Below are 15,718 nucleotides of genomic sequence, written 5' to 3' on the forward strand. Positions count from 1 at the left end.
TCTTACCAGCAAGAAGCTTCTTGTCCCCTTTAAGGTGCAGTTTTGGGGGCAACATAGTATAAAATATATACACAAGATAGTCCTTTGCTTGCTCCCAAATGCGTCCAAAGATCATTTTCTTGTGAGCTGCTTTTAGGCATTCGGCGTTAGGCGTTACTTGCTCCATTAAATGTAGGTTTCTACATCTTAGTGTCTCACAAAGACTTTGGTCTCTCAGTGGCCATTCAGATAGTTATTGTTACATTGTTTACACCATCCATCCAACCATTTCCCCTTCCTTATCTGCTGTGGGTCCAATGACAAAATAGTAAGAAAGGTGGCCACGTTGTCCTTCTCCCCAACCATGTTCTGTAGCTCCTTCCTTGGATGCTATGGTGTTCATTGGCCAATGGGATGTTTAGTCTTTCCAGCATGCTCTGAGGCTCCTCCTGCTTTGATGCGTCCAAAGTGTAACAGAATGTGCTGAAAATAGTCTTGATACTGGACAAGGACCTCTTCTTGGAAGCTGCTTTAGATGCTGTCCTTAAAGCGAAACATCCGCCGAGAACCTGCTTCACTAACTTCTACTTAGTCGTCTTTGACTTGCGTAACCATAAACAAACTATGGTTTAATAAGCCTTTGGTTTGTCTTTCAGAGCTTGGGACTTCGGTTCGTGCTGTAATATATTACTTACCATGTTTCTGTTCTGTTTTTTACAATGTGAAAACGCAGAAAGGAAAAATCATAACCCAACAATGTTCCTCCTCGGGATTCCTGTCTGCTGGTCAGTTAGGACGTTTAAGCTGTCGAGCAGGTTCCTCCTGGTTTACTGTGCCAGAATACCTCCACACGAAGGCGTCTGGAAGCTTCCTTTAAAAGCTCAAACTACTTCTTTTTGTTCTTTTACACACAGAGGACCAATGGTTCTACTCCTTCTGACCTTCAGGTTGGCCTTTAAGGTACGGGTGAGAAGTTTGAAGCAAAGAGCTCTCATTTTGCAAACTTATAACATTACGCAGAGCTGAAAATCTTCAGTAAGGGGAGAGGGTCGATTAGTACATTTGGAGCTGAAACCTTCAGACTCAGCTTCCTCTTCACCACAAGGATCTGGTAAAGCACTGGCTTAACCTCAGGCGGCGCAATCGATCCCAGCACATCTCACCCTCAGATTAAGGTACTCTTAACTCGTTCATTTGGGGAACCAAATTCCTCCCAGGGGAACTCAAAATGGGTAATCAATCGTTTCCATAATGTGCCATGACCTCCAACTGCAGGCTACTGACCCTCAATCATCCTATAGTGATCGGCGGGTCATTGGTCCGGCCTTGTGAAGCCAAAAGGACGACATCATTAGAAAAAAGAAACTGAGCACTTCTTGCCCGCTTCTTTAATGTTGTCCATGATTCATGATTGGTAAAAAGCAAAACCCCAACAAAGAACTTGCTTCACAACGGTCATAAGTAGGGATAGACCGATTATCGGCGCCGATATTGGGCATTTTGACTAATATCGGCATCGGCCTTTTTTTTAAATCCGGCGGCCGATAAGAGATCAATATAAAACTGGGTTATTTTGGCTCTGATGCAGCCGCGCCTCTCTGTCTGCAGTCACTACTCTGTCTCCAGCATTGTCCCACCCACAGCACTGATTGGTTACACGCAGAGCCATGGCACGGGTAACAGCCTATCAGCAGTGAAAGCTGTGCATGCAGAGTGCTCACACACACGGCGGAGAGCAGAAAAAGTTCATTTCTTTGCAAATTTTATTTAACTTTGTTTTATTTACTTAATAAAACTTCAGGAAGTTATTTATTTATTTATTTAAATGTTCAGTTAACTTTATAAGAGATGCTGCTGACCCTGGGAACTCCCTGTGCTTTTTGTTTGTTTGTTTAATAAACATATGCTTAAAGACATTTAAACAAAGTTAAGTGTTGGAGTTTTTATGATTCAAAATTTTGATGCCAATATTTTCACTTTTACTGCAAATGAATATCGGCTCCAAATATCGATTATCGGCCTCCTTGTCTACTAATAATCGGTATCGGCCCTGAAAAAACCATATTGGTCATCTCTAGTCATAAGTCGTCTTCAAATCTACAAACAGACATGTAGGCTGGATGAGCTAACTCCCATTGCTTTGTCAATTTGACACCTATGTGTTTAGGGGAGTGTTTGCGTTCTGGTGTTTGTTTTTTGGTGGAAGTGACTTTCAATGATTTTGAGTCAGTGCAAGAAATTAAAGAGACCAACAGCAACCGAAAGATGTCATTCTGTGTATTTAGCTCTTTCTAGTCCTTAATCTACTAATCTTTTATTTGAACAGATTTAAGAGTACATTCACAGCTTTTCTTATCATCTTGATATTATTAGCAGTAGTCACCTTAGTCCTGCTCCTCATATGCCCACTGTAACCCAGTTTTCCGGCCGTCCGGCTCGAAGCCCCGCTGAGAAAGCTTAACGGTGCATGAAAAGTCCTGAGTGTCCGTTTAGCCTGCTTCTCGGTTTAACCATTAGAGCATTTCTTTTGCAGCGGGAAGCTGTGGAACAGCAGTAATGGTGTGGAACAGCAATACATGACCCAGACCTGCCTCTGGGGACAGCTTCCACGCCTCGGGCCTGCGTGTCCCACTTTTGGACCAAATCTACCACATTATCAGATTTGTGCTCTTCAGTGATGATATTCCCCCCGCCAGACTTCCTCATGCAGCTGTAGGCTGTTGCAGATATCACCAGTGCATTTGTGTCGCCCAGAAGTTTGGTACACCTGCTGAAGAGTTTGGAGGAAAGAGGGCATAACTGAAGTGAATGTGCATTAAAGCTAGATTAGACTCTTAACTTTTTCAAGGAAGGAGCAAGTGAAAAATGCTTCTCTGCCTCCTGTGTTTCATGGAGGTGAAAGCAAAGGAAGCAGTGATGGAGAAGAGAGATGACAGAGGCTTCTGCAGCTTGAGGCCCTTTAAGCAGACCATGAGGCTTTTTTATTCAGCAGCTGAGACACAGTTGAAGTTTTTATTACGCTGGTGTCTGGGCCAAAAGCTGGGATCTTGTATTATCAGATATTTTTCCTCAAATTTCACAATGAAACTTTCAGAAAACTCTTCTTTCATAGCCCTGGACAGTTTCTCAGAAGCTAAAAGTAGGGACCCACAATATTATCAGCACGTTATCGGTATCGGCCAAAATTGGCTTAAAAATGAACTATCGGATATCGGCCAACACGCCGATATCCGCAGATATAATTAACCGAAAAATGCCCGACCTCGGCGAAATGTCCCCGGCGCGAAGAAGACCTGCGCGGCGCAGCGTGATGACGTCACATGTGTCTACCTGCAGCATGAGAGAGTTAGAAGCCAAAATGTCCGTGGTGTGGAAGTTTTTCAAAGTGTCCGAAATAGATAGAAAAACTGCTATTTGCAATGACTGCTCAGCTTCGGTGATGCGAGGAGGAGCCAAGGCAAAGTCTTTCAACACTACAAACTTGATTAACCATCTCAAGACCCGTCACCCCGACTGTTGTTACAAATGTGATAAGAGTATCACCATCATACTGTACGCTAATTCCAATACAGAAGAGAGTTGATGATCTCTGCAATTAAGTGTGCGGGAAAAAAATATCGGTATCGGTAATCGGCTGAATGAGTTGTAAAATATCGGCATATCGGCAAAAAATCTAATATCGTGCATCCCTAGCTAAAAGGGCACTCAGAGAGCGCAGACCTCCACCAGGGCCAATAGTCCCTCATTGTCTAATATGTAGATCTACAAGTGCAACCACTGTATGCTCCATTTATTTCTACAGCTATGTTTGAGGTGGCTGCTATGTTTTGTTGTAAGTTTAGCTACGCCACACCCTTCACTTTGCCATGGACACCAGTGTTACAATTTGATAAATATCCCTGATCCTGTTGACAGAGACACGCTCGGCACAGAATGCATGACCTCGTTGGCAGAGGTTATATATCAGTTAATTGCTGAGATCTTTAAATACAACAAAAAGGCGAATGGTAGGTCCGCACAGGTTGTGAACAAAACCTCCTGTAGATTTCTTTATAAGGAGAAACAAAGCAGAATGGTCATATCAACCATTAGATTGAATTCCTGGTACTATTTACTGTGCATGATCTAAAATAGACCTAGACTTTCACTTTAAGTATCCGCAGTACAAACAGATATTAAATCAGTATCAGCCCAGGCTCTGTATCTACAAGTTATATTACCAATGTCCCGGTTCCCTTTCACCATGGGAAAGACAGGGCAGGGCTTCCTGCCGCCTCAGACACATCCGCTTTCCCAACACTGACCCCAGGCCTCAAGTCTCCACTGCCAGCGACAGTCACACACTCAGACAAACACAAACACACACACACACACACCAGTGAACCGCCTCTGCTAACACAACTCACTGGGTGCAAGTGCTACAGCATGTGACTGATCACTGCACCTCCATCCAGAGTCGTGGTTTAAATCTGGAGTTAATTTCTGCAAAGATTTTGGTTTCAGTATCGATTTTAGTTTTCATTACTTAGAAATGTGCACGTTTAAAATGTTGTTTAAATGACATTACAGTTATCAAATACAGTAATGCACTACTTTTCAATTAGTTTCAAGGACACCGGCCGTGCAACACTAATCAGAATCAGAAATACTTTATTGACCCCCGAGGGGAAATTCGGGATAGCTGTTTTCAAGGTATGGTAGCCAGAATGTGCCAATTCTGAGAGCAAATATTTTTGCCTTTCTGCAGCGTTGCTAGGAACTGGGATAGTGTTGATCTTGTTACAGGGTGCTGACTGAGTGCTAGCATGAAACAACAGGCACGAGTGTTTTGACGTTTGTCCTATACCTCAGGAGTCTGTTGGTCTTTATCACCACGATTGGCCGAGTATGTTTACACTAACAACAAAGTAGACTCTGACTGACTTATACAGTAATAGATGTAACAGCTCAGAATGAGGACAACAAAGGTTAAGAGGAGAGAGGACTGTTATGCTTTAATCTCAGGCCAATTTTAAAGACACCTTTCAGGCTCAAATGATGCTTTTAACATCTGCAGGCTGCAAGGGGCCTGGAAGTTTTGTCATCTGTCTATGTCCAGTAGATGTTTGTGGAATATGTGCAAATACAGTACATACTGAGTTACAAATGTGGAAGAAATATGGCACTCAATGTATTCTAAACATAACCTTGCGCACTAAATTGGCCAAAAATGCTGTTCGATTATTCCTTCTAAAAACACACAAAGGTTCGAACTGTTCGACCATCTATTTTTGCGCAATATGCACATTTATTTAAACATAATCATGCCATTTAAAAGATCAACATTGGCTTCCTACCCCTTGCAAAATAATCAAAATAACTGTGCTGTGCTGTGACAGGTTTATTTATTAAACATAATCATGTCGTTTAAAACAAACCAACATACCGATACCTGTCTGTTACACTGGAATCTCTCTCTCTCCTGCAGGGCCACACGGTTGCAGTGTTGGCTTGTTTCAGTTAGACCTAAGTGATTTATTAACGTATAAAGTGGCGTTGAGTGCATTCAAAGACGCTCCCTAACCTAGAGAGTGCGCATGAGGACACGAGAGAGCTTGCGAGACAGCCACGGTAGTGCAGATTTTTTTCACATTGAATATACATTTTTTTTATTACAATTCGGTTATATATTCAAATTTAGAATATTCCTTGACAGCCCTGCTGTGCACTTGTTTGCCCTTTTAGTCACTGCCTAATAGCACTTGTCCAACAGAAACCTAAACTAGATGGGACCTGTTATTCTAATGAGAGCTAGTTTGGTTGGTGGTTATTGGTAATATTACTAATGTATTGAGTGATTTTTGTGTTTCGTTAATCTTGCCGACCAACCCTTCCGCGATGCTGAATGAACCGATGCCTCCCACTCCCTTCTTTCCTCTCTGCTTTGATAACTGCTGGTTTTGAAACGCTGATCTAGCTGCAACCGGCTGCTCTCCTGGAGACACTTTCTCCCACATGCTGGAGGAGATTACCTGTCCAGAAATATATCATGTAGGCAAAGAGATTTACTGTCTGAAAAAGTTGTGTTTAAACTTGACCTTTTCCTCCTCTGTCCCTGCAGTGTATCAGTGCTGATCTTCAACACCAGCTCACACTGTTTTGTCCTCGTCAAGCAGTTCCGTCCAGGTACGCTTCCACCATCAAACACATTGAATCTAGTTACTTCATTTTCTTCTTGTCACCTCGCTTGATCTTGATTGTTAAATATCCTGTGGGCACTTTCACTACAAAAGCATTACATTACAATCCCTGTTTATTCTACTGGATCTTAGCAACAATGCAGACTCATAAATAGACCGCAAGAGGCCCCGTTACAAAGCAGCATAACCTCCTTTGTTAGAAGTCGCCAGGGACCGTCGTGCACCGCAGTGTGCTAAATTCAAGGAAGTCTGGGCATTGATACGTTTATTTCCTCTCCTCTCTTATTGCTGTTGGGAGAAAAATGGTTCTTTATCTGACAGAGATCTGTTTGTCTACAACTTAGAATGACATTTGTTTCTGAAGAGGGAGTACACGATATGTTTGTTCAAGCTTATGGGTAGCAGAATATATGTTTAATATACCTTAGCATAGTAAGCACTACATTTAAACATTACTTACTTTCAACCTGGTAGAGTTTACCAATATTCCTCTCTTTCCCACCTGCAGCTGTATACATGTGTGAGTGGGAAAGGTCCAAGACGCAGCCGCCTCAGTCTGCTGAAAAACCCGAGGAGGGCGCAGCTGAAGCTGCCGCCACCGCCCCCGAGTCTCAGGAGGGCCAGTCGGCCCCAGAGGGGGAGAGTGCCTCTAAGTGGCCCCCGGCCTCAGCGGGGGTCACCTACGAGCTCTGCGCCGGGCTGGTGGACAAACCCAACCTCTCGCTGGAGGAGATCGCCCGGCAGGAGGTGCTGGAGGAGTGTGGCTACGATGTGCCTGCCTCTAAACTGAAGAGGATTACTTCTTACAGGTGAGCTGGTTGTGCACAGTTATGAACATTGTTACTTATGGTGCTCATCCACTCTTAACAGAGTAATGACAAAGCTTTCCATTTTCCTTTAATAATTTGCTTTAGTCAGTCCCAACAGAGCTCTGGTCCCCTAACAATTAATCTTCTGTTGTCCTATTTTGTATCATTTTCAAATATAGTTTTTAAACCTCCTCAAGCTATTCAGAAATAACCTCCACGTGCAGCTCTTTGTCTTCATCTTGACTTATTCAGTTCAGGTTTCATCTCAAAAGGTCGACGATGGATGAACCCTGTGGGCTAAAAGATGTAGAAAAGCCTGTCATGCATAAATTATGAAAGCTTCCAGTTTTCATGCGGGAAAAGTAATCTTCCTAACGTCTACGGAAAGTTCATTATGTGTGTTATGAACCCACTGGGAACAAGGTTCTTTGTGCCAGTTGTCAGTTGGTTCGTCATGGCCTGCAGAAATCATGCTTCTGGGGAAATGAAGGAGTAAACATGGAGGAAAATGGATCAGCATCCAGAGAGTCCAACGTGCACCTCTGCCCAGGACCCTTTTTAGTCTCATCAGGACATAAGGAACTATGGAAGAGTTTGCCTAACAGAGACTTGGCCGGATCGGGTCGTGTGCTCAACTGCGTCATTCCAAGGTTGGAGAGGGTTGCATCATGGCCAACAATGATTGGTGCCGCCCTAATAACATCGGGTCTCTTTCCTGTTCCGGCTTGCCGAGCCTGGAGCATCTGTCTCTGCATGTCATCTCAAGATCCAAAAAGTGTATGCTAAAGTTGGAGCAGGACAGGATTTTAGAGGAAGTCCCATAATGACAAGAGACCGGCCCGAAGAGGAGAGACTACAAACTTAGGTGTTACACTGTAAGCGAGCTGAAGGATGCGTTGGAGCAATCATCCATCTTTGTCAGCATACTTTTACAACAGTCCCTCATTAATCAGCAGCACCTGGGAAGCAGTGACAGACAACTTTCATAACTCTGTTTTTGATTTGACTCCAACACGTCCTCCGGCTCTGTTGGTGTTGTCTATGACTTGTGTTATGTGTGGGCTGCTTCCATTAAATACATAGGTATCATCTTTACCCTCATGACCCCTATGAGGGTGTATTTTACAGAAGCACACTGTGTGGGGAAGTTCTCTGCAAGCAGGAGGCGACCACTCGTCTGTTTGGTTTAAATGGCAACGAAATGCCTCAGAAATACTGATGTTAATGTGCAATCAGCTATAACATTATGACCACTGTACCAAGTGAATAATATTGATTATCTCGTTACAATGGCACCTGCCACTGAGTGGGATATGTTAGGCAGCAAGTGAACATTTTGTCCTCCAAGTTCGACCTATTGGAAGCAGTAAAAGTGGGCAAGTGTAAGGATGTAAGCGACCTTGGTCCTTGTCAGAGCATCTCCAAAACTGCCGCTCTTGTGGAGTGTTCCCAGTTTGCAGTGGTCAGTACCAAAGTGGTCCAAAGGCTGGCCCCTGTGGTCCAATCCAACAGAAGAACTACTGTAGCTAAAAAAAGTTGATGCTAGTTCTGATAGAAAGGTGTCCGAACACACAGTGCATCACAGTTTGTTGCGTATGGGGCCGCGTAGCCGCAGACTGGTCAGGGCGCCCATCCCGACCCCTGTCCATCGCTGAAAGTGCCTTCAATGGGCACGTGAGCATCAGAACTGGACCACGGAGCGATGGAAGAAGGTGTCCTGTTCTGATGAATCACATTTTCTTTTACATCATGTAGATGGCCGGGTGCGTGTGCGTTGCTTACCGAGGGAAGACTTGGCACCAGGATGCACTATGTGAAGAAGGCAAGCCGGCGGAGGCAGCGTGATGCTTTGGGCAATGTTCAGCTGGGAAACCTCGGGTCCTGCCATTCATGTGGATGTTACTTTGACACGTACCACCTACCTAAACATTGTTGCAGACCAAGTACACCCCCATTGAAACGGTATTCCCTAATGGCAGTGGCCTCTTTCAGCAGGATAATGCGCCCAGCCACTCTGCAAACATGCTTCAGTAAAGGTTTGAGGAACGACGAGTTCAAGGTGTTGACTTGGCCTCCAAATTTCCCAGATCTCAATTCAATCGAGGGTCTGTGGGATGTGCTGGACAAACAAGTCCGATCTATGGAGGCCGTACCTCGCAACTTACAGGACTTAAAGATTCTGCTGCTAACGTCTTGGTGCCAGATACCTCAGCACACCTTCAGAGGTCTAGGCTGTTTTAGTGGCAAAAAAGGACCTTCACAATATTAGACAGGTGGCCATAAAGTTGATCGGTGTATGTTGCTTAGAGTTATTGCCAATACATATACAATATATTCTTTCTCTACCTCCTGCAGGTCAGGCGTAGGTGTAACCGGTTCCAAGCAGACCATGTTTTACGCCGAGGTGTCCGACGACAACTGCGTGAGCGCAGGCGGAGGTGAGCCACGGGAGGGCGAACTTATCGAGGTGGTCAAAGTCCCGCTGCACGAGGCCATGACGTTTGCCTACGACGAGCGTATACCCAAAACCATGGGCGTGATTTTTAGTTTCATCTGGTTCCATAATAACATGTCTCCCAAGTACAAGATCTCCACCAATGTGTAACTAGTATTAACCAACAATCTTTATACGGTTTATTCAAATTAAAATCAAACACTGGCCCGGCACATCATCCACTCTCCCCTTCATCGCTCTTCATCCTGTATTGCCTTTTTGCTTATTGGTACATGATGAAAGGTGGGCCCCTTGTCTTGTTGCCAACAGCTATCTATCTATACGTTTAGTCCTGTTTCACCTTTTCAATTTTATGTCTTAATATTTTCCCTGAAAACAAATTTGCCATTGCTGGTTGTCACTGGCACTTTTCTCTCTTCTTGTTCGTTTCTTTGTCTTTCACTGTGCCATCTCGTAGAAATGGCTGCATATCACTGATTTCATTAGCCTGCCCTCGATTAAAGGAATACTCCGCTGCTTTTAGTGAAGGCTCTTGAATGTTTCCCGCATTTATGACAGCAAAAAAATATTTTATATACACCTGATATCGGCTGAAAAATCCATTCTTACTTACAGTTAAATACCAATGGGTAAAAAAACATTTCTACAACGACAAGGATTCATTGCAAACTCTGTGTTTTAAGCCATGATGCTAACCAGCCATGCACCCATCGTTAGCCTCGGTTTGCTAACATTTTAGCATGCTAATACTCGCATTGGATTTGTACTTACCAGATTAAGACCCCCAAACAAAACAGCGGAGTATTCCTTTAAGCCATGATCCAGTAATGCAAAAACTATGCGAGTCAATGGTGGGGCCTCGTAACAATCGAGGTGTTAGATGGGTTTCAACCACCACTTGTTCAAGCATTGATTTCTCTGACCCACAGCCTTTAAGCAATACTTATCATAGTACCCCCGGGCAAAACAATCACTAACCGATATCCATTCTCAATCTATCAGAAATTCATCACAATGTTAAAACAGTGGACATGATAACAGACTTTTTCTTCCTTAAAAAAGTGGAAAATGTTCTTGATTTACCTCACAGAAAAAGCATACGCCTAGCACTGCACCGAGGGGCTTAATTTAAGTTTGAAGTGTGTCGTTGTCCTCAAGCACAAACCTGCGATGAGTTAAATCCTGTTTGACAAAAACAGACGTTTGTCCTGTAACATGTTAGTGAACCCTGAAATCCCTTAGACACGGAGATGAGTTGTATTTAAGTTTTAGGAGTTTTGAAGGAATTCTTCTTTTCACTTCCTCTTTCATATAGACAGAATAGAAATACAGTAGAGAATACATAGTATAAACCCTCTAGAGAGTTCATTTTATACCCCGCTGTTTTAAATTTTGATCACATTAATGTAGAAGGATATTTAAAAGGACTTGAACCATCGAAAAAAAGATTGCCTTTGACCATAAATCATGTTGGAGATTCTGTGTGGTAAATATGGGATTGTCATTAACACACAAACCTGATCTCACAAAGTGAATCTCAACAGCAGTTTGCCAAAATCTCAGGTCCAACTAGTCAAACTGTTGGTCATATTCAGGGTGGATCTCTGAATGTGATGATAACCAGCATGTTAGTAAATATATATTATTATATTTAAAAAATCTCTTGCAGCTTAACAACAACAAAGTTTTACTATTCTTATACTATGTTAGTTTTTTTGAATTCAAAAAGGGCTGGTACTTCATTTATTAATTAACATGTGAAAAGGAAGAAATTCCCCCACCGTATATTTTGTTAGAAATATGCAAGTTCTGAAGCAAAGACGATATTGCTTTTAGAGAATTTCCACTCAATGAAAACAGCTTAAACATCTCATTTATTCAATACTAGTTAGATGATAAGAGAACTACTACCATATCCTGAATGAAAGTTCTTCTTTTCTTGACGCACTTGCAGAGTTTGGTCGATGGAAAATGTTTGAAACTAAACACCGAGAGTGAATTTTGACGGTTAAGTTGGTTGAAGGTTGTTTTCTGATTATAAAACTCAAAGAAAACGTGCTGAAGGTTATTATTTGTAAGAGTTTTAAGTGCAATGTTTTTGAACACATTCAATCATAAAGCAAAATCACAAAACTGCCACATTAAACAAAAACGAATCCCATTTCCAGGTGTACTTGATGTGTTTGTCTATTTCGTCTTTCAAGGCTTTTTGAGTCTGAGGAACAGCTGACAATCAAATGTCAACATTTGTCTTCTTTTAAAACCTCGTGGTTTCTTTTCTATTTTCTTTTTTAACCTTTGGATCATCAGGCGTACGTCCTTGTCCCTGCTAAAACCCACCGCAGTTCTCTTAGAAGAAGACTGAGCATCATTTTCAGGCGTCTCTGGTGCCACTCGAGCACCGCATGCATCGTTCATATCTGCTCAAACAAACAATCAAATATTTGGGGAGCTACATCCACCCAAACTGTGTAGGAATATATGCAGAACCCTTAAGCCATATTTACGCCCAGTCACCGCGCTTATTTGTCCTTCTGTCCATTGAATATCATTCCTCGATGTTGGATTGTACAGTTTGCTGGAACTGCTTGAAGTTTTTTTATTGTGTGGATTTTTTTGGGGGGGGGAATAAAGAGTCTCTTTAGCTCTATTTATCAAATAAACCTGACTGTAGCCTGCAAGACTGGGCGGATTCAACATCTAATCCCAATCTGCCATAGTTTGAGTGGTTTAACTGTCATATGAAAATCCCAACCAACGTAATTTGCCCGGGATTAAAACTTAAAAATGAATTTCATTGGTTGGGACTTTGGTTGGGTTTGTAAGTTGTCAGCTCCTAAAATGATCTGCTCGTATGTTACCTAGCTAACAGTGTCATGAGGGGAGATATCTCCCTATAAGATTGTTTTTTTTAATTGTAACATAATGCTAACTTATTTTAAAGTTTTTTCTGGCCTTTTATGCCTTTATTGATAAAGAGGACAGTGAATAGTGTTGGAAACAGGGGTAGAGAGAATGGGGGATGACACAGGACAAAGGCCCGAATGTGGGAGTGGAGCCCATGGCCGCCGCATGGAGGACTGTAGCCTCCATAATGGCGCCCCCCATAACGATAGCTTTAAATCACAAGTTGACATGATAAACATTTATAATATTCACCTCAATCAAATTGCTAACTTTTACATTAGAAATCGTGTTAAAGTCGCTAGCATGATTGGCATTGAACTAGCAGTTTCACCATTAAGCTCCATTAATTGAGCTAGCATTGTTAGCCTCACAGATCCTCAAGCAGTAAGAGGCCACATATCTCCGTTTTTACTTCCTGTTTATTCATCACCATTGTGTTATTTTAGTTAAACATGATATATCAGCTTAAAGAATGGTTCCGCTACTCGTCTTTCATACCATTACAGTTTTTATGCCAATGGGGAGTGCGGCGTTGTACACTAACCAGCTACGTTCCAGGCACAATCAATCTTAATCCCTGCCCAAATTTGACAGTTTAGCAGATCAAATTATTCTGGGTGGCATTCACTATTTGATATTAAACCACGCCCATTCTGCAGGCTGCAGTCAGGTTATACTAAAACTGATTCACATTCCCTCAAAGGAGCTCCCAAACCGGATTAACAGTACAACATTAAATGAGACTCTTGTAAATTAGGATGCAAATTTTCAAATGTATACGAACTACCTGGCTACTTTAGCAAGTGAAGCACCTTTGGAAAACCGTGAAATGACCACTGGAAGACACCCACACCGCGACACTAACGTTAAACTATCAGTTACACTCACCATTATGTTAACTAGCCAACAAAATACCTTTTTTTTACTTCATAAAGTTACTTATTTTTGCACCTTATCCTAATGAGATCAATGACCTCATTCCCTTCCCCCCCTTCCTCCACTTCTCTTCTTCCATCTGACGTCTTTTCTGTAGTCTTCGGTTGAATGAGGTCTGAGTGGTGTAGTCAGTGGAGAACCTCAGAAAGATTCCCAATGGTGCTGACAGATTTTCATTGTCTTCTTCTTGTCTTGTATGAGATGAAGATGGTACCTTTGTCTCTCGGAATGACGCGTGAAGAAATGACCTGTAGCCCGCATTTAAAAGGGGTTAGTCATAATCAATCCAAAGTTAATAGAAATCTCAGTTTGCTGAATTGACGCCAACTGCTTTCTGATTCGGCTTGATGGTGGTAAAATGTGACAAACGAAGCCATTACAAGGCCGGTGTGTAACTTTATCTGCCTGTCAAATGTGGAGATCTGCCATGCGACTCCTCTTTCTGTAGGCTTGTCACTGTGGGTGGCATCAGCCAACACCGCAACATGTTCCTCTACGTCGTCCCTCCGACTATTATCAAAAAGTCGAGTACATAAAGTGAAAACAGAGGCCATGCAGTAGCCTCAATGATTGACACATTGAAAACGTAACAAAACATTAGCATAAAAAGATAGCAGCTGCGAGTAGGAGGGATCAGGTTTAACGTTAGCAAAGAATTGTCAAAGAGAATTCAGCTGCCAAAGGAAACACAAGCATGGCAGCTCTTCAGGTTCAGCTGGTTCAGCCAGCTACTCTATATAAACAGTTTACGATGGAAATTTAAATTTATGCCAGGCCTGCTCTTGAGTTGGTATCAAGTTGATCTGTTGTCAACCCTCAAGTCCATTTTAACAAAAAGGATTCAACCATTTTTGTTAGTTTTGTAAGCTATACAAAGGTAACACATATAATCTTGTACACTTTCTTGACTTCATTGTAATGAAAGCCATGTAAAAGTCATTATCAATTAAGACTGGCAGTTATACGACTTTTAAAGGATAGTTCAGCGTTATAGAAAATGGGTTTATTACATTTTCTCCTGAGATTTAGATGAGAAAAATGATACCACACTCATGTATGTTTGGTAAATATAAGGTTACATCCAGCAGTTGGCTAACTTAGCTTAGCATAAAGACTAGAAAAGAGGAAACAGCTCACATGGCTCTGTCAAAATGTAACAAATTCTACCTATCAGGACATTTAAAGCTCAGTTATTAAATTATTTCTTTGACCAGTACAAAAACCAAAGCATTAAAACTTAGGGGGGTAATACCAGACTGTTTTGTGCCCAGTACCAATAACTTCCCCAAGTTCACTTTGGTTTGGTCGTGGCCGAGAAATAGTTTGAAAGTCACTGAAAAGCATCAATATGTCTTTTTACATTTTGGTTTGTGTACAAAGTACACAAAGTTGCTATCTTCAACTTTTTTGTAGTCTTTGTGCTATGCTAAGCTAACCAGCTGCTGGCTGTAGCTTCATATTTAATGGGCAAGAAAGGGATCGATTATTTCTGATTAGTCTCCCACAGCGATAAGCCTAACCGTCTCCTGTGTGGCAGAGGTAAATTCACTTTAGACAGTCAGACGTGAGGTTGCAGACTGCGCCACCGCTAAGCCATACGCTACTTCTATAACATACAAGACTAATATTTGAGGTAAGTGAATGGTTGTGTAATTAATTCATGTATTATGCTGGATATGAACCATTAGCCCAGCATTGGACATTTCTACCTCCATCACTCAGGCGTATAAGGAGAATATTTCCTGTCTGTTCGCTTGCTTCTGAGACGCTGACATATCAAATTCTCAGCAACACGTCAGAAATGTCAAAACTCAGTGGTTCTCTGTGACAGAAAACGAATTCATCAGTATCAGACTTTTATAGATGTACCCCCATGGCTATGCTGTAGTTGCTTCTTCAACTGTGATTGTTTTTCGTTTTCTTCTGTTCAGGGTTTGTGAACTGTTTTACGGAATTTCTAACTGTATTTTCAACGATCATGAGCTGAGCAACAGTTCATCATGAACATGTTTTTAAAGGTGCTATGTGTAGTATTCTCTAATTAAAGAAGGTGTATTACTGTTAAATATAACTTCAATCATTGATGTGACAGTTCAGACATTACCTTTGGTGATCGACTCAATATTCCTTTGTTTCATTAAACATTCAGTGATACTTAATTTGCTCCGGAGTCCTGAAAAAGGCACTTTTGACTATTGATAAGGTTGATCACTTTGCTTCTTTATGCACAGACTGGTTGCTGAATATTCAGAAGCAACAAGGAAGGATAATCAGATTTGCTGCTATGAGGCAGTCCTTACTGACTATAAAGTGTAGCACATGTGTTATTCTATTTGGTAGTGAAAATCCTACACATATTACCTTTAAGTGGAAGAAGTATTACGATTTTTCTCAAGAAATTTGTCAAATTGTGATTTTTTTTTTCTTTCTGGTGTCTTACACAAAATTTTTGT

The 15,718-nt window shown here is 41.9% G+C and overlaps 1 protein-coding gene across 1 annotated transcript in view; it reads left to right on the forward strand.

Annotated features, from left to right (window-relative positions):
* The window catches only part of nudt14 (nudix (nucleoside diphosphate linked moiety X)-type motif 14), a 30,060-nt gene extending 17,837 nt beyond the window's left edge, over nucleotides 1–12,223 (forward strand). Inside the window, exons 3-5 of the mRNA XM_069657524.1 lie at nucleotides 6,080–6,144; nucleotides 6,667–6,967; nucleotides 9,323–12,223. Of these exons, the coding sequence (XP_069513625.1) occupies nucleotides 6,080–6,144; nucleotides 6,667–6,967; nucleotides 9,323–9,572 (616 nt within the window). The 3' untranslated portion in view covers nucleotides 9,573–12,223. The remainder of the gene's footprint in view (nucleotides 1–6,079; nucleotides 6,145–6,666; nucleotides 6,968–9,322) is intronic.
* The last annotated feature ends 3,495 nt before the right edge of the window (nucleotides 12,224–15,718 follow it).

The sequence above is a fragment of the Semicossyphus pulcher genome, unplaced genomic scaffold (assembly GCF_022749685.1).
Source record: "Semicossyphus pulcher isolate SPU_LCO1_2020_fin unplaced genomic scaffold, fSemPul1.0.p SCAF_11, whole genome shotgun sequence".
NCBI lineage: Eukaryota > Metazoa > Chordata > Actinopteri > Labriformes > Labridae > Semicossyphus > Semicossyphus pulcher.